This window comes from Eleutherodactylus coqui, chromosome 3, assembly GCF_035609145.1.
Source record: "Eleutherodactylus coqui strain aEleCoq1 chromosome 3, aEleCoq1.hap1, whole genome shotgun sequence".
Classification (NCBI taxonomy): Eukaryota; Metazoa; Chordata; class Amphibia; order Anura; family Eleutherodactylidae; genus Eleutherodactylus; species Eleutherodactylus coqui.
Window position 1 is genome coordinate 36627923 of NC_089839.1, and position 23367 is coordinate 36651289.

At 44.5% G+C, this 23367-nt stretch overlaps 1 protein-coding gene across 1 annotated transcript; it reads left to right on the forward strand.

The window, feature by feature from the left end:
* Positions 1–349: 349 nt before the first annotated feature.
* On the forward strand, positions 350–23297 carry LOC136620614 (uncharacterized). The gene is made up of 8 exons (XM_066595489.1): positions 350–434; positions 8490–8603; positions 10907–11051; positions 11776–11889; positions 14756–14900; positions 16503–16651; positions 18228–18367; positions 20433–23297. Exons 2-8 carry the CDS (start codon positions 8498–8500, stop codon positions 20552–20554), a joined length of 921 nt encoding a protein of 306 aa, XP_066451586.1. The 5' UTR covers positions 350–434; positions 8490–8497; the 3' UTR covers positions 20555–23297.
* Positions 23298–23367: the final 70 nt, after the last annotated feature.

Consider the following 23367-nt stretch of genomic DNA (forward strand, 5'->3'; position numbering starts at 1 on the left):
TTTGTACGCGCAACTACATTTCTCTTCCCTCTCTGGGGTTTTTAAAACTCCGCCATGGCTTCTATTCTATTTTTCATGCCCAAATGTGCCCAAGTCCGCTTGTGTGAACTCTATTCTTAGGCCAGATTCGCACCAGTGCCTGTGGCCCTCATAGGGCGGTGTGTTACCTCTGTTTTACTCTCTCTGACCAATACAGTAATAGTATTTGATTCTACTTGTAACACAGTACCCAACTTTTTTCGTTGTTACATCTGTTTTGTAACATGTCCCACGGACAGTTGCATAAGCCTCTCCATTCATCACTTTCTAGCCAATCAGAGGCCAGGACCGTGACTCACTTAGCCATCCTCCCTTTTTCCTGGCCGCTGCAGTCCTTCCTGCTGTTGTATAAGTTTTACATTGTGGATTAGAGGAGTAAAAGGGAAACCTAAACTGTGAGTATGGAGTTTATAATCTGCTTCTGTGTGCATGCTATCTGTGTCAGAGCGGCTCACTTTAACCCTTCGTGACAAAACATGTCTAATATCTAAATGTGCTGAGCACAGAGGATCCTCTGCAGAAGTTGTGTGTGTATGTATATGTGTGTGTGTATATGTATATATATTGTATTTGACTGTTGTATATGGTGACGGGCTACAGTATGTGCGTGCTCACTAGTAAACTCATAATTGCAAAAGACTGCTTTCATTTGGTGCATCGGTAGGTTATACTAGAAAATGCTAAAATATTGTTTTAAAGGGCCCTAAGGCTGCAATTTGTGTTGAAGAATTGACTTGGCAGAGTCTCTTCTATCACCTCAGCAGATCATGTAATGAGGATTTCTTTAGTACGCTATAGGAGGACCCAAGGATTGGTGCTAAGGCTCAGCATGCGTTGCTTTTGTGGCTTCCGTTGGAAGTAGACCCTATCCTAGCAAAAGTATGTGGACCCCCTATCAGTAGAATGGATTGTGTCTTATCAGCGTGTCACGTGTCCTAAACCATGCTATATAGGATGCAGACCTTTGGGGGTGTCAGCCGTAGTTTGTGAGGGGGAACTCCACGCTATTGGATATATGGCTCCCCCGACATTTAGCTCAAGTATTTTGGCCAAAATCCAACTAATACCTCGCATTTATTATGTAGTATTCACATGCAGTGCGGCTTAAAATGCTGGGGGAGCCCAGGGTGGCGGTACCAATGTGGTTTACTTTTTAAGGTGCAGGTCAGCCCGCTGAACTATTATGGCGTCATTAATAGGTTGCTGATCTGCATGGTGCACTACATGTAGCAGGATGGTCTGACACGTTGTATCTACTTTGTGCAGGAGTATTCACCAAGCAGCCACCCCCCTCTATATTAGGAGGTTGTGTGAGTGGCTGTTTCCTGTGTGTCCTCCACAGGTGTAACTGGCTCCCTCATTTAGCGGTATGCTGCCTGCATGTTGAGGTACCCACTGAGGTACTACAGAAAAGGAAGACAGTGATTCGCCGTTGCAGAGTGGAGTGTGTTTGACATGGGTGCCGACCGGTAGAGAGTTGTTGAGACGTTGTGCCGGGCCTGGAGCCATACAGATAACTGAGACTGTAGACTACTTGGTGTACCCGTGATTTTCCTCCCTGTCGCACCACTTTGTGAAGTTGCACTGAATATCCTGCTGGCATGGATTTGTTTCTTGTTTAGACTGTAAATAAGTTTATTCAGGTAAAGTGGCACAGCCGACCATTCCAGGATTTGCTAATTTAAACTACCCCATGAGTGTAGACTAGTTCTTTCATCGCCAGGATTCACAGCAGAGGAAGGAATGGTGGCGTCACCCGTGACAACCTAAAGCCCAGGTAAATTCACTGTGGGTTCCCTGTTTGTAGGCCATCCTCAGCCACTTGGACGGGTCCCATGCTACCCTCAGGGTAGATGGCAGAGCCCCGTGACAAAGCCAACACTCTACCCTGCTGTCTCCTAGGCAGTGGGCCCGCTCCACGGATGCTGCACCTCTTGCCCCGCCCTCTCCGAGAAGACTTCTAACCCCGCCCCCCTCTCTCTCCCCAGTACAAGGAAATCCCTTGGGGAACCCGCTGCTGGGGAGTTAGGTGGCGGGAGTCCCCTACTGCCCTCCGCTGCTGGGGAATTGCCCGCTGCTTATAGCGGGACATTTAAAACTTGCTGCCTAGAAGTACATTTTAAATGTCCCAATGTAAACTGCAGTTAGTCTCCGTGGGTATTAAAGGGGTTGTCCCGCGCCGAAACGTTTTTTGTTTTTTTTCAATAGCCCCCCCCCCCCCCCCCTTCGGCGCGAGACAGACCCGATGCAGGCATAAAAAAACTAACCGTCCAGTACTTACCCGAATCCCCGCGCTCCGGAGACTTCTGACTTACCTTGTGAAGATGGCCGCCGGGATCTTCACCCTCGGTGGACCGCAGGTCTTCTGTGCGGTCCATTGCCGATTCCAGCCTCCTGATTGACTGGAATCGGCACACGTGACGGGGCGGAGCTACAAGGAGCCGCTCTCCGGCACGAGCGGCCCCATTCAGAAAAGAAGAAGACTGGACTGCGCAAGCGCGTCTAATCCGGCGATTAGACGCTGAAAATTAGACGGCTCCATGGAGACGAGGACGCTAGCAACGGAACAGGTAAGTGAATAACTTCTGTATGGTTCATAATTAATGCACAATGTACATTACAAAGTGCATTATTATGGCCATACAGAAGTGTATAACCCCACTTTGTTTCGCGGGACAACCCCTTTAAGGGAACTCCCGGGGGTTCCCCTCATCCCTGCAGGGCCTAACAAGAGTTTACAGCAGGACAAAATAAAATGCGCTTCTGAGTTTAGCACTACTGTTTTTGAATTCCTTCAGTCAGCAGAAATCCTCCTAATGGCTTCTAATCTTCTTGGAATGTCAGACACAGCTACACTCCTGCTCCCGTAGAAGTCTACGGAGATTCCTGCGCAGCACGCACCAAAGCTAGGTCAGGTCCTATCTTTTCAGGCAACAGGTCCTATCTTTTTAAGGTGCAAGTTTTTTGCGCGTCCTAAATTTCTGTATGGTTGCATAGGAAATCATTGGTCCTAATGTACACTATTTTTCACGCGCCTATTCTGCGTGAAAATGACACTTGTGTGAAAGAGTCCTAAAGCTATGAAATCTGCTTGCCAACGAACGCTTTTCCCACAGATGCAGAAGTAGGATCGGCCCAAAGATAGCACATGCCGAGATTAAGTTTTTCACATCGCTGGGGAAAAAAAAAAGCAAAAAAAAAAAAAAATCGTTGCTCATGTATATGACCCCAATCAAAAACATGGGGTTCATATTCGTGCGAGATTCATGTGCCTCACAACACACAAATCTTACGAGATTTTCTCATGTGAAAGCGCTCTAATGCCTTAAGGCTGGTGGGGACAGATGGCCAGAGGGGGTTTCTACACCAGCCCACTCTCGTATCCCTACCTACTTGCCCCAGGGCGACAATTGGGCGGCAGTCCCTGCTCTGACCCCAAGGGAGAGGGACAGGAGATGGATGGTCAAAACCTACCAAGAGCAAAACGACAGAGGGTAGCACAGAGAGTACTCAGGGAAAACCGAGTCAAACCAGGGAGGCACGTGCCCAGTACAACGGGACTAAGATAGGAGCGGGGTCAAAGAAGAAAGCAGTACAGGCCAATATATGTGGGTGCTAGCCGAGCTAAGTCTAACCAACTGGCAATCTCTGCTAGCACTCAGCAGCCTCATATGTGAAAGTCCCTGCCCAAACAGGGCGGGGAAAGGTGACACGCCGATAGGGGAGATGTTAAGACCGTCTCTCCCCGTGGCCATGTACTATACAGAGAGCCGCGTGGCCGGACAGAGTGTGTGGGGAGCAGACAACCACTGAACCCCGACCGGAGCTGCCCGCACTGACTCCCGCGGCGCCAGAAGGAGCAGAGCGCGGCCCCCAGCGGTAACCCTATACCTAACACCTTGAGCGTTTTTATGTGGCTAATTTTATACGCAGGCAGAAAAGATAGGTTTTGCCCTATCTTTTGCCGAGATATGCTGGAACCTCCCATAGACTTCCATGGGAGCTTAAAAAAAGGGAGGGGAGGGAGTTCAGCTGCGTCCAATGCTGGGAAAAGCTTACAGCTCCTCTATTTACCTATTTAAGTCATTCCAAGGATTTACGCCGACTGGCGGATTTCCGCGTTGCAGCGTATATTTTCGCTAATACTCTACAGCTGCCCGTGTGAATGAATGCAGCTGAAGCTCGGGACCTGATCGCATCTGCTCTTCATTCACGCGATCTTTAGCGGCGATGTGGTCAGCGTGAAAACGCATCACACGTGTGAAATACACGGTGCGGGGAAGATCAGGCGGCACCTATCTTCTTGCGGTTATTTTCAAACTCTTGTGCAAAGTTTGAAAAGCCAGCGAAGGGGAAGATCTTCCTGTCGCTCAGGCGCAACTACACTCCCTACCGCCGAGCGTACAGCCATCTGAATAAGCCCTGAATATGGGCAAAACACAGACCCATTTAGTTAAATCGGCGTATTCAGACATGGGTTCCTTATGCGCACATACACTAAACACGTTCAGTGAAAAACCTGCACTTTACACGCAAGATGCTGTATTTCTGTGTGCAAGGCACTATAAGAGTCTACACTGGCGCGCAAATGTGCACCCTGTCCGCACAAAATCGCGAACGTTGCTGTGCGATTTCTCAGTGTTAATTGATAACACCAGAGACTAATTAAGCTGCTCAGCCAGTCAATCACACTGTGGGTGGGACCCGCGCCCATGTAAATGGGCCTGGCATCATGGTATAGTAGAATGCACAGATACGCATGAGATAGCCGGCGAGCGCGCTCCCTTCCTTACGCTCGTCTGCAGGAGCCCTGATGCTGATCTGCTGCAGGCTTCACGGCTTCGATTGCGGATTCCTGCACACAGGTGATTTTGTGCGTGCGAAATCACTTGCGCGAACCGCAGAACCCGTTGATTTCACATTGAGCAATTTTTCCCACGCATTTCTGTTGGGCGAAAAAATACGTGACGTGCTCTATTTTTGTGTGCAGTTGCGCACTCAAGCCACCATAGAAGTCTATGGGGGTCCGCAAATGTGCACCTTGTCTGCACAACATTGTGAATGTAAGGCCTCACCCACACAGGCGTTTCCTTATTGCTTTCACCTGCCATGAAAAACACAGGTAAAAACCATGATTGTATTATATTATGAGTCTTCAGGGATATTCTTCTGCCTGACTCAGCACAGATGCCAAGGCAATTGTACAATGTCCGGTGAGTCTCAGATACAGGTCCTATTAATTGGAATAGGACTTGTGCATGATACTCACTGGGCATCAGATAGGGTAACTGTTCTACCTAGGTTACAGGTGATTCTCTCCACGCCCAATATCGCATAGATAGTAGCAGTCACTGCCTCTGTTGCATGATTGCAGCCACTGGCGTAACTATAGGGGATGCGGTTGCACCCGGGCCCAGGAGCCTTAGGGGGCCCATAAGGCCTCTCTTCTCCATATAGGGAATCCAGTACTATGAATAAAGCATTATAGTTGGGGGCCCTGTTACAGGTTTTGCATTGGGGCCCAGGAGCTTCAAGTTACGCCTCTGCGTTAAGGGGTTAAGAGAAGTTGGGGGGCCACAAGATAAACTTTTGCACCTGGGCCGATGAGCCTTTAGCTACGCCCCTCATTGCAGCACTTATCTAGTGCGGTGGCCCCTTCATCCTGAGGGTATTTGCCGGTCCATGAGGTCAGACCCCAGTGATCAGGAAGCAATTACATATCCTAGCGACATGCCATAACTACTTCTGGTCAGAAAACTATTTTAATTGGACATAGACATGAGATTTTTGTCGGCCAACCATTTTTTGTCCTTTGTTATTAATAGACCATGATTTAACAATTTTTAAAGGGCAACGCTGGCAAAAAGTCTTTCCCTCCCTGCCCCCCCCCACCCCACCACCACCACCACCACCACCTGATTGTCTGTCACACTCCGGAGGTCACCTCTGTGCATTCTAGCCACTTCCATGCCTGTCTGATGCTTGTCGGGCACCATGTTTAGAGTGAGATTTTTTTAATTTTCATATTTTAATCAATCCCATGATGCATCAGCACTGCAGGCTGTACTATTTTTTTTCCTGCTAGAGGGTCAGTTTAATTACCTTCTATATTTACCTAAATAAGCTACAGACCATAAGTATACAGTCTGGAGGATGAGCTGTGATCTCCTCTATTATGGCTGTGTGACAGGAGCTATGCGATCATCATCAGTAACTATGATAGGAGTGTCTGTGTGTCTCTAGACAGTTTCTGTTGTAGGGTCAATGTAACAGAATCACATCAACTGAGAAAATCCCCAGACTGGCCCTTTAAGGGCAAGCTGTCACCATGTGCATGCAGTCCATTCTACAGGCAGCATGTTATAAAGTAGGAGGAGCTGAGCGGATTGGTATAAATTTTATGGGAAAAAAATTCATTATTTTATTTTTTCATCTCTGCTCATTCTGAGCTTAAAGGTCCAGTGGGCGGTCTTATCAGTGATTGACAGCTATTGCTGTATGCACAGTCATATAGAGATAGCTGTCACTGTTTGGACCGCCACTAAGCTTAGAATGAATAGGGATATAAATCAGTAAACTACAATTTATTGTCCTTAAGAGGACCGATATACACACAATTTAATAATGCGAAAAGCATAATGAATCCAAAAATATGGGGAAAGGGAAACCTGAGTCTAATTTACTAAAGTGATGAAACCCTACCTAAAAGTGGAGCACCTGCCCTGATGAAGGCGACCCCACATCAGGAACATGTGGAGACCCTGTGTTGCAGCCATTCTGAAGTCTTCACCTTGCTTTCAGGCCGGACCAGGGTTTAGCAGTGTCTCTGCCTTTCCTAGGACTGAGGGGCGTTGTGTTAGGTGAGTGATGTCAGTTCTCGCCTGTCTGAGTGGCCCTGCCCTATTTAATCTGCTAGTATTGACCTCAGTGCTGGTCAATTTTCAGTGCTTCCTGGATTGCTGCTGAGGACCGCAGCCTGCCACTGGAGCGCCTCTTCCTTGCTGCTACAGCGGAGAACCACTGCTGGTTACCGTGGTCTGTTCCCTTTTGTATTAGGGCTCCCTGGTAGGGAATTATTAGTGGCCTAGGTACGAGTGTGGGTCCGCACCTATCGGAAGCGATTGGCCCGCTGAGCAGGCAGGGCTCCCTCCCAGGGTAGGGGTTTGTAGGGAAAGGATTTCCCTTAGTCCCGTTTTTGTAATGTTGCATGGTCGTGCTGGTTTATGTTACACACAGTTTTGCTCATTTTTTTGTTTATGAATACCGCACTTCGGTAAGGACGCAACGCCCTGACTCTCCCTAGTTGGAGAACAGGGATGATGTTTGCTGCATATGATAACCCAAGATATTGTATAGGTGGAAACAAGTATGCAATAAATAGATGGAATATAATGGCAAGAATAGTCAATATAAAAAATGTCACAACCCCCCAAAATATACAAATCACTAAACAAACTTATCTGATAATGGAGCAGGGCATGACCAGAACTGCTGACAGAGAAGTACAATCGGCGTCGTCTATGAGGAGGTGACAGAATACATCCGTACAGACAGGTGCTGATTGGCCAGCTGGGACACACACCTCCCCGCCAACCATTGCATCCATACACCGGCGGCGAAGTGCTCCCGAACAAGGGCTCCTTTACACTGGCCATACAGAAAGATAGGACATGCCACAATTTTTTTTTCTAGCGAAATCCATGAGTGAAAACATCGCAAATGTGAGGGAAACACTTTAAAATCATTGGTTTCATAATTCAGCGTTTTCACATACTCTCGCATCACTCAAAAAACGTGATTTTTCTCGGAAGTGTGAAGGCACCTTGACAGTGAGCATATCTCCGGCGTAGGGTCACATGGGCTAGGGCTGTCACCGTGATGTCAACTTGGTCGCTTTTCCCAGATACAGCGTACCAATCTATTAATCTGCTTTCTTGGATCCTACCTGCAGAATGGAGTGCATCCATATGGTGACTATTAAGCCTTTCCAATCCACTGTCTGACCTCTGAAGACATTATGATTTAAGGCTGTACAGCTCTGATGCTGGAAGACATCCATCGGGGTTCTCTTACTGTATATTGCCAGCCTCTCTGCTGTTGGAGCCTATCCAACGTGTCACCTCATGCAGTACTGGCTTTAGCCAGCAGATAGCGCCATTGTATAATGGCAGAAAAAGAGTAAGCCCCCTAGGAAAAATAGGATGCAATTAGGATTGGAAAGGGTTAATATAATTTGCAAGGCTAAGGGGCAACAAAGGTGTCTAGCAGCAGCTTATGCACCCCACCATAGAAATACCCTTCCCATTCAGCTGAGCCAATGGGGTATGATGAAGATGAAACTTGGTGATATAGCTGTCAGCTGATATCCAGCAGTAGGTGAATGCGATAAGGACGATGCATTAATTTCCTCTGATCAATAAGCTATTTAAACTTCTCTAATTCGTTACCAGGCTTGAAAATGTACGAACATTGCGTTTATAAGATCATCCTGATACTCCTCACAGTTGCTGTCTACATTGTGATGGTGGCGTTTAATGCTGGAGCTGGCTCTGGATTAATGAAGGGTAAGCCATGTGATAATAGTAGTTAGAATACATAAGTAGATAATACTTTCTAGCGAGGCTGAAAATTTGCTCCGAAAATTGGACAGAAATAGCACCCATTTATTTGTATGTACTCTTCATTTTTTTTTTTCTCGGACTGGGTCCTATTCTTGCCCAATTTCAGACGACAGTAGCACATGTCAATGTGTTGTGTTCAGCACTCGGATGGATGGTTCAGGCGCTGTACAATGCAAGAGATTCTCTGGCTCAACTTTTTTACCGCCCCTGTGCAAGTAGCCTTGGTGAGATTACACTTCTCCAGTTCAGAGGTCTCTAAAAGGGTATTTTGCTGCTCCGAAAAGGATGAACTTCAGATAATAGCCACTCCAGACGACGGGCGTGCCATTTATGAAAAAAATTAATTGGTAAAAATATTGCCAATAGGTGGCATTGTAGCTATGCAAATCCTGCTTCAAAACCATGTTTTCCAACTCTAATCGCAATGAATCAGCTTTAATCGCTACAACATTGCTGTTCTTCAGATCTGACACTGATGCAGGTCTTACACCTAATCCTTTAAGAAACTCCCATAACTAGGAGTCTGCTCCAGCGCCACCTATTGGAAACTTTTTTACTAAAAAGTAACTTAGTAAATTGTCCGAATCTTGTCTCATTTGGAGCAGCAAAATGCCCCCGAGCCCCCTGAGTTGGAGTAGTTTAATTTTACCCTATATTTAGCAGAAATGTTTTGACTGCTTTAAAGAGACAATATTGCAGGATTTTCTGCTACATTTACTGTTAAAAATGACAGGAAAAAATTCAACAGTTCAACAGACCCTCCCATGCTAAGGGTGCATTCAGACCCCCCCTGCACTATTTTTAATGAGGAGAGGCGGGGCTAATTCCCAACAACGTAGCCCCACCCCCGTTCCGCCTCCTCTCATTGCAAATAGTGCAGAGGGACGGAGAGGGGGTGGAGAGGAGGCAGAGAGGGGACCGAAGCTCAGAGCACTGCTTCTGGCTCTTCCAGCCTCCTCCCCCTGCAGAGAGGGACACCGTATATCGGCCGGCATGAATGCCCGGCCAATATACGGTCGTCTGAATGCACCCTAAAAGTGACAGAAATGCTGAAAGACACTACGTCTGAACATGCCCTAACAGTTTGATTACCGTGCATATTGAAATGTGCATTGGGCCTCATGCATACACCTGTACGGTGGGATCACAGAAAAGTCTTATACATTAATATATAACTTTTATTACTAATCATTAAAAAACAAACCTTATTGCACCCTAAACTGTCCCAAACACTAGTCTAAAGATAGAAAAGCAAAGTAACCGCCCTGAAAAGGGTGACCCCGCACTGGAACCTAACTCTTACCTCACTCTTTCTTTCCCTTAATAAATAAGAGGGGGGAAAGAAAAGGGGAGGTATCTAATAATCCAAACAAAAAGTATAAATTTCAGTCATTACAATACTAGCACGTTCAACGGCCAAAATGTCATTCAAGGACAGAAGTTTTCCTTCACAATGAACTTGATACCAATGACGCTAATCACCATAAACACCATTGATTTGCATTGGGGGATTCAGATATGCATTTTCCATGCATGTGGGGAAAAAAATCACAGCATGTCCTATTTTGGTCCATATTACGGACCAGAATTGCCCATTAAAGTCAATGTGATCAGGTAAATGCTTATTTACACATGAATACAGGAGAAGTCTATGGGACCTCCTTTTTGTTGCACGTGTAATAAATGTATCGACTAAGCGAGGGGGGGGGGGAACGGAAAAGGGTCCAAATATGCAGAGTTAGTCTGAAAACGATGTATAGTTCATGGACCAAAACTGTATACGCCCGTGTGAATGAGCTCTAAATGTAACTATTGCCTAACATGGCTATGGAGCTCTGTGCACTATGATGGGGATTCTCCCCTTCCACCTCTTTATCACTGAGCTTCCTACCTTTGGAGGGTGCCTGGGTAGCGCTGTCAAAGCCGTGCTGCCACCTGAGTTGCTAAACAGAGCGGTATGGAGGTGTAGGCTGAAACGCAGAATCCAAGATGGCATCTGCTGCCCGTGCTTCCACCCCCCCCCCCCCCCCCCCTCTGCCAAGCGCTGACTGCATCATCCAGGAAAAGTGGGGAGTTCGTCCCTAATGTCTGGAACCACGTAGTGGCCCACATAAAATGACATGGAGGGCCAGATTTGGCCTATAGGCCATGAGTTTGACACATGTGCTGTAGACTGTTAGCCCATTCTTACAGAATAGGGGCAATCTATGGAAGTACCCTGATGACGCTGTCATTTCTACCCGCAGATGTATTCTTACAGACAGTGGGAAATATCTCCAGTAAATACAGAACTGATTTCACACCATCTGGATGGACCTTTATGATATGGAATGTGATCTATGCTTGGCAGTTTCTATGGCTCGGCTATGTCCTTTCTGGAATTTTCAGAAGGTAAGAATATATAGGCTAATATGAAAGTGAGTGCACAAGGTTTCCTATCAGAGGAAGCTCTGGTTGGCTGCCTTAAAAACTTCTAAACCAGATTGTAAAATTGGGATGAAACATTTCTTATGTAATACCCGACACAGACCATAGACAAGTGAGATGCATGATTGGACCATAAGCCACCAACTAGACCAGAAACGCCTTCAGATTGAGAGTATAACCAGCTCCTCTAAGAGGAGGAGCTGGAATGAACATGTACGAGCTATTGGCCAAATGGGAAACGCACCTCCCAGCCAACCCATCTATCCACATACTAGCAGAGAAGTGTCCTCCTCATCGGCCAGCGCTGAAATGACACTAAGCGTGTGCCGGCATCAGGATCATGGGAACCAGGGCTGGCGACATGACTTCACTCTTGTCCCGATCCTCCGACATGGGCGTCAAACCGTGACCAGTACCATATGACGATGTAATCACCCAAGGAAGATTTATGAATAGATATAAATGAATACAGGGTATACATAAGCCTCCACCTCAGACCCCAACAGGCCTTTTGCCAAGAACATTTATTATAAAGGTGATTTTCGCCAATTAAGGTGTCTCCTTAACACATAATTCATGTTTCCACTTCGAATGTCAATTTTTTTACACATTTAACACCATGTTATTAAGATTAACGCTCTGCACCAATTAATTTATTAATCTGCTTTTCTTTCCTTTTTTTCCACAGGAGTGAGCTTGGTTGGATGTATTTGAAACCAAATGTCTTTCCGACTTCCTTCTACATTGTATGGATTTTGAATAATATCCTGAATATAGGATGGCTCTTGTTGTGGGACCGGGAGTGAGTTACAGTGACTTTAAGACCTGGTTATAATTTCAGCAATGGTCCTATTACACAGGTTTACTTCCTGCTAAAACGTGCGCCAATTGACAATATAGCAAGTTGATGGACACTGATTTAAAGGGAACCTGTCACCACCAATCGGCACCATTAATTAAGTTATGGTGCTGTTCAATGAAGTATACGTGGAGCTGGGTGATGGATTTTTAATACTTGCTTGCTTCCCGTGGTGTCCCCTGGTGAAGACTTCTAAAGAGCCTCGTGTGGCGTGGAGTGTTAAGGTAGCAGAAATTCAGTCCTAAGCTCTTACTCATGACCTGAAGGTTGCAAGTTCAATCTCCGTCTGGTTCAGGTAGCCGGCTCAAGGTTGACTCAGCTTTCCATCCTTCCGAGGTCGGTAAATAAGTACCTGGCTTGGTGGGGGGTAATAAATAAATTACTTGAAAGCTCTGCGGAATAAGTTGGCGCTATACAAATAAGATTTATTTATTTTTATTCTATAGGAGAGGGTATGCACAGTGGTCTGATAAAAGCTTTTTAGACCGCACCCAGACTTCATCAGTCTACATTGCGGGAATGGGGAAGAGGGCAAGTATAGAAAATACATCACCCGGCTCCATACCACCTCACTGAACAGCACCATAACTTTATGGTGTTCTGTGGTGATAGGTTCCCTTTAAAGAGCATTTTACAGGGACTAATTTAAATTTAGATATATGATTTAAAATGACTGTTAACCCTTTCCAATCTACTGTCTGACGTCTGAAGACATTATGATTTAAGGCTGTACAGCTCGGATGTTGGAAGACGTCCGCCGGTGTTCTCTTACTGTATATTGCCAGCCTCTCTGCTCTTGGAGGCTATCCAATGTCACCTCATGCAGTACTGGCTTTGGCCAGCAGATAGCGCCGTTGTATAATGGCAGAAAAAGAGTAAGCCCCCTAGGAAAACCAGGATACATATTGGATTGGAAAGGGTTAACATGATGTTTCGGACCCATACAGCTTGTGTATTGCCAGTTGCACATCCCCTATGCACACAATTTTTATTTTGTTTGGACAGCATAAAACAGGTGATCAGCCAACAAACGAGCATTTGCTACATTGTTCGCCAATTGCTGACTTGTTTACAGAGGGCAGTAATTGGATATGAATATTCTTGCAAATGTTTGCTCAGCTAATTGGTGGACCATGTACAAAGCCCTTAAATAAATACCTCCTGTAGCATAAACATTGATTTTTACTAATGTGATAAACTGAGCTAACCCAAAAAGTTCAGGAGGTTCATTGAAATCTGACCCACATCCTTATGATGTTTTTCTAAACAGAGGAGGAGTATTACAGTTAAGAGCTCTATAAAGCCTCGCTCAGACGAGCATTTTTTAGTGCTGATAGCAGCGAGAAAATCTTGCTGCTATCAGTGCTAAAAGGTTGCGTGAATAGGCAGCTGCTCATTGGAGCAACTGCTCTTGAAAAAGTGCATCTGCTCCAGGAGAGGAGAGAGAGAAGTCGTTCCACAGGGCGTAGGGACTTTCCTATAGCAGGGAGAGAGAGAGCGTGGCTAAAAGGGATTAACCCATATCCCACTCTGTCTCCCCCTGCTATGGGTTAATCCCCCATAGCCATGCTATGTCTCTGCTATGGGTTAATCCCCCATAGCCATGCTCTGTCTCTGCTATGGGGGATTAACCCATAGCCATGCTCTCTCCCTGCTATGGGTTAATCCCACATAGCTCCGCTCTCTCTATGGGGAATTAACCCATAGCCTGGCTGTCCCTCCCTGCTCTGGGTATCCCAAATGGATATCCCCATAGCACATTGAGATGGGGTGGGGCTATAGGGCTTCTCACAGAGTTCCCCATAGCAAAGATAGAGGGGATGTGCTAGAGGGGCGGGGCTAGAGGGTGGATCCCTCTAGCCACACACCCCTATCACCTCTATAGGGAAATCCTTGGGGAGAGAGGTAGAGTGAGACCTTACTGCCCCCCCCCCCATCCCCCGCTGCTGGTGAATTGCCCAGCAGGGGGGCAGGAGGAATACACTGCTGCTTACAACAGGGTATTTAAAAGGTGCTGCTGAGAAGCACATTTTAAATGTCCTGTTGTAAATTCCTGTTAGTCCCCACAGGCAGAGGCATAACTTGAAGCTTCTAGGCCCCATGCAAAATCTGTAACTGGGCCCCCAACTATAACACTTTTTTTATTTATAGTACTGGGCTCCCTATATGGAGAAGTGAGGCTTTATGGGCCCCCTGGGCCCAGGTGCAACTGCATGCCCTGCATCCCCTATAGTTTTGCCCCTGCCCACAGGGATTAAGGGAACTCTTGGGGAGTCCCCTCATCCCCGTGGGGACTAACAGGAGTTTACAGCGGGACATTTAAAATGTGCTTCTAGGCAGCACCTTTTAAATGCCTTGCTGTAAGTAGCAGGGATGCTATTCCCTGCGCAGGAGTTTCTATAAACTCCACCTCCCATAGGAGACTAGGGAAACTCCTGCACAGCGCACACCAAAGATAGGACAGGTCCTATCTTTTCATGCAGCACAGACCTGCGATGCGGGCATTGTAGCCACACATGTACCATCTATGTTAAATGCGCTAATTTAGCCCAAACATTTCTCTCCATCCTTGAACTGAATGGGGCTTGAATATTGAATGCGGCCCACAAGGTATAAAAGGTTGGGGACCTCTGTGTTACAGTATACTGTAGCTCCTACATTGTAGCAGAATCTTCTGTTATATCTATATAGTCATTTCTCTATACAAGGGGACGTGTCAGCCATAAGTTAATTAGCTTTCCTAGGTGCATGTAGTCAACGCTACTGAAATTTACTGTTTATCTATTTACTGTAGTATTTTCCTTTATAGATTTTTGATCCCTGCCTTGGTGTTTTTGAGTGTCATTGCTTTTACAAACTACATAGTGCTCTTTATTTCCCACCGAGCGCTATACCTTTATGAAGAATGGTTATACAGACAAAGACGAAAAGACTTATGGCTTATCCGCATCTTTGTAAGTTATCCAAGAAATCTAAGTCTAGTTTTTGTAGTTTCATTCAAACTTTATGAAAAACTACATCCGCACATGTTCTCAATACATATAGATACTATACTTCCTTTATAGGCTGTCTAGCTAAATATGTACTTTCTTTGAAACTCTATTCAAACAGGCTATGATGGCCAAGCTAGAGTCAAGATGGCCTGACACATAAAATGGCAGTTGATTACATGCTTGTTTGACTGATGTCAAGCTCTATTGACCCTCCCATAATTCTACATGCTCCATCTACCAGACATACATAGGGGCACCTGGTCCTGGATGGCAGGATAGGATCCATACAGAATCAACCCAAAATGTAAGGGGAGCGAGCAACACACCCAACCCCCCCCCCCCCCCCCCTTTACTTCAGCTTTTTGTAACATTTAGGAAATAACATGTACAGTTCATCAGTACTGGCAGAGGTATTGCTTTGGTTTGACAATAACATTGCTTCAAGTTTCAATTTAGTACAATACAATTTAAACTTTAATGCTCTTTGCATTCAAAGGTTACTCAGTAAGAATCCCCACAGTCCTAGTTATCTGAGGGTTGATTTCTTGAAGATTACTATGCAGTTGGTAAAGTTATTTTAGAAGTGGGCCTCTTTCACTTTCCATGGCTTTACTTTTAACAGGGGCTCATGCAACTCCTTGTTATGTAGATGGGTACCAATCTTTCTCCTCCACACAGCGCTTGATTTTGAAGCTTGTAGATGCTTGCTTGCTTTCTACTCCAGACAACATTGATCCTCTGCAACAATGCTGTACACCTCCTCTCACGTGCTCCTCTGACAACCTCCTCACTACGCCCTCTAACTCCTCTTTCACTTCTTGTCTTCTCTCCGCACTTTCTCTCCAAACTCCTCCTAACATCCTGCCTCACCTTGTTCACTTTCCCGCTCTTGGCCTTTATCCTTCCCCCTCTACCAATCAGGGATTGCATGACAAGCAGCCAATCAGTAGCCAGCTGTTGCTGAGCAGTTAGCTTAAATGAAGAAAAGAGGAAAGGCAGGGTCTTTCAGATGTAAGGCACCTTCTGTGTCAGTATGAGGACATAGCCAGGTGCTGCAGGACTTGTGACTGTGTGGCTACCCTGGAGGACCCTCCGGGGCCACTACATTACTATAGAATATCCTGAAAACATGACCTGTGGGGTCCATGACGACTAGAGTTTGGGAAACACTGCTGTAGACAGGAGGGTCCTGAAACAGGCTCCTGCTACACTTCAGGTGCCTAGTCTGGCAACAGGCGTCAATACGTCCCCTTTAATGTGCATGCTACTGGGCTCTGCATAGCAACGTTCCTCACGGGATCCTTCTGTTTAACACCATTGAGGCCATATGCTGACATTATATAGTAAGCAGTATAATCTCTGATCACTAGAGGTCAGGCCTCAATGATCAATACATCAAAAAAGAAGGCCCGATGCTTCACAAGCCTAGTATTCTAGCAACCCCCTTACATTGTGTAAAAACAAGTATCTAAGAGAACGTAATGCTGTGTTTGTTGTTTTTTTTGTTTTTTTTCTATTTTAATCTAGATATGTTAAATGTTGCACTAAACCGTTGTCTTCCAGGCTCAGAATGGAATAGCTGTGTACGCAACTTGGACCACTATAGCATCTCTACTAAACTTTTCAGTGGTTCTGACATACAATGGTAACATTCCCAATGACACCTCCACTACAGTGTGCCTATCCATCCTCGCTTTTGAAGTGGTTTTATGGTATGTTATAGTAATAATTATATATATATATAAGGGTAATTGTGCTAAAGAAATGTAACTTAGATTAATTCTACTTAAAGGGGTTGCATAGGATTAGAAAAACAGGGTGGACTGGCGTGGGGGGTTTTTTTTGGAAGAAAGAAAAGTTTTTATACTCCTGAACAACCCCTTCCACCCCCTTTCCGACATCCACTGAACATATACGGTGGATGTGCATGGGAGATTGTATGCAATGGGCTTAGTAGCTGACCCTGCTCCATACAGAATGGGTGTTGGCTATCTTTGACAGCCGACGCCCCACTATAGTATTCATGATCGAAGATAACAGGTGATTGTTAACTATTTAAATGCCACTGTCAATTCTGACAGTAGCATTAAATATCCCAATAGACATTTAAATGTCCCAAATGGACCCTGAGATCATGGGGTTTTGTTCAGGTGTCAAGACAGCCAGGGACTTGTGATGCCCCCCAAGTTTGCCATGTATCTGTCTATAAAGATGCGCATGTGGCAGGTCTTAATAGAATGCCTGCAGAAATACAATATACTGAAATATTACCGTATATTGTATAAGTATTAAAACAATCGCTAATTGTTGCAAAAAGTTATTCTTAAAAGTTTTAGACCCCGTTTATCTTATTTATAAAAGTAGAAAATCAAAACACATTTGATATTTACACTTCCATTGACCCTTCCATACAAGTTCGATCTATTAAAATTTATTCCACATGGTGAATACTGTCAGCAAACAAAAATTAAAATTACACAAAGCCAGAAGTGCACTTTTAGGGCTTATTCAGACGACCGTATATCGACCGGGTATTCATGCCGGCCGATATACGGCATCCCTCTCTGCAGGGAAAGGAGACTGGAAGAGCCAGAAGCAGTGCACTGAGCCCCGCCCCCTCTCCACCCCTCGGCATTATTTGCAATGAGGAGGTGGGGTGGGGGCAGGGTTAAGTTAACCGATTTAGCCCCACCCCTCCCATTGCAAATAGTGGCAAGGGGCGGAGAGGGGGCGGGAGCTCAGTGCACTGCTCCCAGCTCTTCTAGCCTCCTCCCTCTGCAGACAGCTATCAAAAAGTTGTATGTACTCCAAAATAGTACCAATAGAAACCACAGGTCATCCCACAGAAAGCATGCCTACACACAGCTGCATCGATGGGAAAATAAAAAAGGTTATGGCGGTCAGAAGATGGTGGTAGAAAATATATTTTAAAAAGTATATATATTTTATTAAAAGTAGTACAACAGAGAAAAGCAACATAAATTTAGTATTGCCGTAATCATACTGACCCATAGAATAAGGTTGTCATGCCTTCTTTGCTGTCTGTATACTGTTAAAACAAGAACCACCCCCCAAACAAAAATGGTACATTAAATAGTACCATTGAAAAATACAACTCAGCCTGCAAAATCAAGCCCTGAGACAGCTGCGTCAATGGAAAAATTAGTTATGAAAAAAAATGTCCTAGGGGTTAAATTGTGCCCTGTTTCTATAAAATTCAGTTGTATTCCATACGGTGAAATAAATGTATAGAACATTCAAATATCCATTTTTTTTTTTCCCTTTTAGGTTTTGTTTGGAAAACTTTGTATTTGACAAGTATGTCCGATATACACTGACTGTGTATCCTGTGATCATTGTGGCCTTATCCGGAGCGTTGGACAAACATTTCACTGCAGCTGCCCCTGATAGGAATAATATTTATATAGGTAAATATTGCATCCTATTTTATATTAAACGGGCCGTTTTTAAAGGAGATTCTGGGTAGGAAACCTTAATCTTACTATATTGTTAAATACTAAAAGTTCTGAAACCTTCTCATTGACCTTCTGCTGCAATGTGTTCCCTATGCTGACGGCTTGGGTACCATGCTGTGTAAATGTGAGGTTTTTTGCAGTTACATCTACACACAGAAAGGTACTCCGCTTGGTAGAAAAAAAATTAGTAGCCATGCTATGAGTCAAGATGGCCTCTCACCTAGCCAAACCAGAATCCTACTGAACACTGATGAGAGAGAATAACCCCGAAACAGCTGTATGAATATTCTGGTGCAGCTCACAACCCTAGTCATATTACAAGGCCTGTTAAAAGGCCTACTCATAGAGTGGCTACGATTCCAATCGGTGGCTCTGTGGAGCTTTATTCCATCACTAACTTGCATAGCTTTTTCATAGCATTGCATGGCATATATAAGACGTCTTGCACACTGATGGTGCTCTCTTCTGTGGCCTTTCCTCAAGGAGAAACAATTCCCCTTGTCCTCTGACTCTAGAAAGAATTTGAAACTTTTGGCCTTTTTATGCAGGAACAGCGAAGAGCAATACTTCAGCTCCTATAGAACCCTGCAGAGCGTGCTTCAAGTTCTTACTAAAGGTACCTTTCCTTTGGACGACTGTCAGGTGCATAAGTGCCCGACTGCCGTCCCATGGACTACCACCCAACTATCACTCCTATACTTATACAGGAGCAATAGTCATTTAAGTCAATGGAGACAGAGTGGGCTGGGATTATTCTGACCTTCCTGCCCCCATATTTGAATATTTGAAGGGCTGTCAGTGCAGAGGGATCAGCCCTATTATTTGCACAAGGAAAGACTAGAAGCAATGGGATGAAACTAAAAGACATAATTAGATATTAGAAAAAACTTCCTGACAGTGAGGGTGATCAATGAGTGGAACAGGTTACCACAGGAGGTGGTGAGTTCTCTTTCAGTGGAAGTGTTTAAACAGAGGCTGAACAAATGCCTGACTGGGATGACTTAGTAAATCCTGCACTGAGCAGGGGGTTGGACCCGATGACCCTGGAGGTCCCTTCCAATGCTACCATTCTATGATTTTTATATACAGTAAACAGGAGCCATTTAAATATTGAGCAGCTTCTATCTACACAGACTAACAGTTGCTTAGTTTTGAGGGATTTCTTACTCCGTGGCCTATTGGCGGCCGCATGTACACTGGTTAGTTATTGCCCAAATTCATTGTTTCCAGTGAGAATTCGAGACATAATCAAAGTACTTTTACTTCAGATTTGTCACAATTTGGGCTGCGACCTCCACTAAATACGAGAACAAAGGCGTTGTGGGGCTTGGAAGTGCCCCATTGGCTTCACTTGAGAGACACTGCGGGTCTCCTTTATTTTTAGAAGGCGATCCCCTATCTGCCCATAGGTTGCGTTTGGTAGTTCTGTTAAGCCGCATTCACTTGACTGGGCTGCAATACCAGTCATAGCCCACGGACAGACGTGGCAGTGTCTCTGGAAATAAAGAAGGTTCTTTCTTAATTCTGGACAACTGGCAAAATGGCTCTTCTTGCTTTCTTCTGATTAAAGTCTAGAGTCAACTGAAGGGCTAATATTGCTCTGAGTGTCACAGTCCATTTAGTCTAGCATTTGGTGGGGGTCACATCGCTGGGCAATCACTGATGAGAAGTAGCCTTGTTGATGAAGCTGGAGTAATCTAAAAACAAACCAGGTTCAACTCAGTGGAAAAGTGCTGAAAAATGTAGCTAAATGAACCAAGCATGGCATTACTCTGAAGCATTGACTGAGTGTTCATCGAAGGCATCACCATATTTGTCAATGTATTTAATATACTTTGGTGTAAACGCTTGATAAATCTGTCCAATTGTTTAAAAAAACCTGGCTAGGTCTACCCTTGCCAATAAAAAATGATGGGAATGCTTGTTGGATGAAGGCCTACACCTTATTGTCTATAATGGAGTCTCCTGACTCTTTGGCCCTTTTGTTATACTCATCAGCCTTTTCTCTTTTTCACAGCGGTGTTGCTGTCAGTGGCTTGTGCCCTATTTGTTGTACGTCTTGTTTTGGTCATATGGAGACACTTTAAGCAGCCAATTTATACAAGAGCATCAAACAAGACAACGCTTCCTTTGGAATAAGAAGAACTGGATGCGTAACATTATTTTTGGCATCATGGTTATGATTTATTAGCTACAATATTTGTACCTTGGTCAATGCTCCTCCTTCATGCACTAATGTTATAATGTAAAGGGAATATGGATAAGCAACAAAAAAAGCAAAAAAAAAAAATCGCCTACAGTACCTTGAGGACTAGTTTCTCAGTTGGAAGTCCCTGGGGGGTTGCCTTACTTCTTCAAAAATGTTGGCCTCATTAGAAAAGTGACTCCGCTGCCTTTACAGTAATGTAAGCCTAATCCTACAGGAGGATTTTAACTCCATAGACCATTGCCTTCTGACTATGAACCTTTTCTCTGAAACCTTCCAGGGATCTCCAGGATGTTACAGCAGATATGGACCTACTGTACCTCAGAACTATTTTGACTTGGGGCAGCACCTGGGATTCCTTGGCTTTCACCCCACCAGTTGGAATCTAGTCTTTGCTGCGGGGAACCCTAGATTGTTATCCCAGAAATAGTCTGTTAAGAGGCAGATGACACACTTGGTCAGTTTTCTGTAATGCAGTACCAGAGTGTATAGACAGAGACCCAATTGAGGAATTCTCGCGAATGGCTGCGCTGGAAATCCACTGGAAAACTGCAGCTGTGGGTTTTGGAGCGGCTTCGCTGCCTGCTTTTCTGCTGTGGCCATCTCTTCCCATAGAGAGGAGAGAGGCCACTGCGGAAAAAATTGACATGCTGCGTCTTAAATTTCCGTTTCCACACTGTTTTTCTGCAACAGATTGGCTGCAGCATGTGGATGAGACTTTGCAAATTCTTGTCCACTTTGCTGGCTAATCCCGGGATTAGGACCCATGTGCAAATCCGTCCCGTGTGAACCCAGCCTTAGAGGTAGACTGGGCACATGCTTGCCCTCTATGGGAACCAGGAAACAGACAGGAAAAGCAGAATCTGCCACAGCCAACACAGTGCTGGCCATGCCCAACGGTCGGAGGTGGTGTGGGATGCCGAAAGGTCATGACCAGCAGCCAGAATACATGACCACCTTCGATCCGCTAATTAAATGTAACTGTATTGATGTTTTTGCTGCATTCACTCTGACTATTACATTTTTAAAGGAAGACCACACTTTATCAAAGGCAATTTACAGTGAGCCAACACTGGATAGATTTGTGTCAGAGACAACTACATTCAAATTTCTCAGTTTTCCTTTACCGTGTTTAATTACTAAAATGGAAATGGCTCCAAGAATGGGGGAAGTACATTGGGTTACTACTACTAGGCCAAAATTTAGAAGGTTGACTTTCTTTAAAGACAATTTGGCATTAAACTCGGTACTTTACTAATTCCCACTTGAACTTTGATCAAGTACATGGAGCAACACTTTTTACTTGGAAGTTAAAAAGGTATTGTATATTTATTCTTCTACTCTCTTCCTCTTTGTTTCCCCTGATTTACCAAAAAAAAACAATGATGACCTCTTTGCTTTAAAATGCCTTGAAGGCATAGCACAGTTTCTGCCTTTATGACCCTCACTTTGATCTTTGGGTCCGTCTCGTCTGTATACACCACTGGTGCAGAACAAATCTAAGCTCAACCCGATCCCCACATTATGGTGCCTGGTGTTTAATTTCATCTTCACCTCTTGGACTCAAATCTTATGTTCTTCTTTACTAACAATGTAGTTCCTCTTGAGCGGGGAGTGTTACATTGACTCTGGATGGAACAAACCAGCACTGGGGCTTCTCTCTCCAAGGGCATCTATACTATGGTCTACTTGGATACAGATATGTCATATACTGTACTCTACACCGCAACACTCCAGCATCACTGCAATGTTCTATATGAAGGGTCAAACCTACAGAAATTGTTCTGGATACATCCAAGGGCGATCCAAGATCTGGTTGTTTACTATGGCCACCAGAGTAGAAGCATCTAGAAGTCAACAACTCCTATAACATTCTAGTGACCAAAGAAAATGACGAAGGAATGAAAAGCTTGTAAAACATGAATCTGTATATTAATATTGTACTGTGGATATACGTTACATGTTCCATACAGAATTATTCATTTCTGTACAATTAAAGATGACCTATTTATCATGATTATAATACTTTTTTCTATTTTCACAGTTCTTTGCTTTAAAATAATGCAAAAAATGGTTAATTCAATAATATGTTAACATGTGTAAATAAATTGAACGGCATATCTCAACTTCCAGCCAAAAGTGAGATTTCATCGGCAATGTACTCCTCCACCATCTATGAATGTATTCTGTAACTATCAGTGATCCAGGATATGCCGATTCTGCCATATGCTCGCCTTTATACAGGGTGGGCAATGGAAAAGTAGTCCGGCACCACACTCTTATGCCATTACAAAAAGCTCTCGCCAACAGAAAGAAGGCTACAGATGGTTCAACAGAAAGCCTTTGTGATCCAACATCAACCCACATTGTCAAATCGGAACCTGAAATCGTGGACTACCACCCCAATGCAGATACTTGGCAGAAAGTGAATCTCAGATTCAAAGGCGGCCGAAGATCACCTAAAATCACGCTCAATGCCAAATACCCCAATGGCCACGACATGAAGCAAACCAAATAAAATGACCTTATAAAACTGTAACCATACCTTGCGTTCCTACAACTTATTTTGGCACATCTGAGAATGAAGTAGCCAATCATGCAGAAATGGTTCATGACTAACTGTAATGCTAATTTCTATTATATTGTGCTAAGCAATAAAAAAAATTATTTCAGATATATGCACTACATGAATACTTATTTAAAAAACCTTTTACGGCAAATTTCTCCAAAATACTCCATGTTGGGG

Bases quoted from the DNA above. Each gene is read 5' to 3' on its own strand.
- LOC136620614 (XM_066595489.1), top strand. From the start codon at position 8,498: ATGTACGAACATTGCGTTTATAAGATCATCCTGATACTCCTCACAGTT. The intron at 16,652-18,227 runs GTATGTTATAGT...TTTCCCTTTTAG, and splicing joins GCTTTTGAAGTGGTTTTATG to GTTTTGTTTGGAAAACTTTG. The intron at 18,368-20,432 runs GTAAATATTGCA...TCTTTTTCACAG, and splicing joins TAGGAATAATATTTATATAG to CGGTGTTGCTGTCAGTGGCT.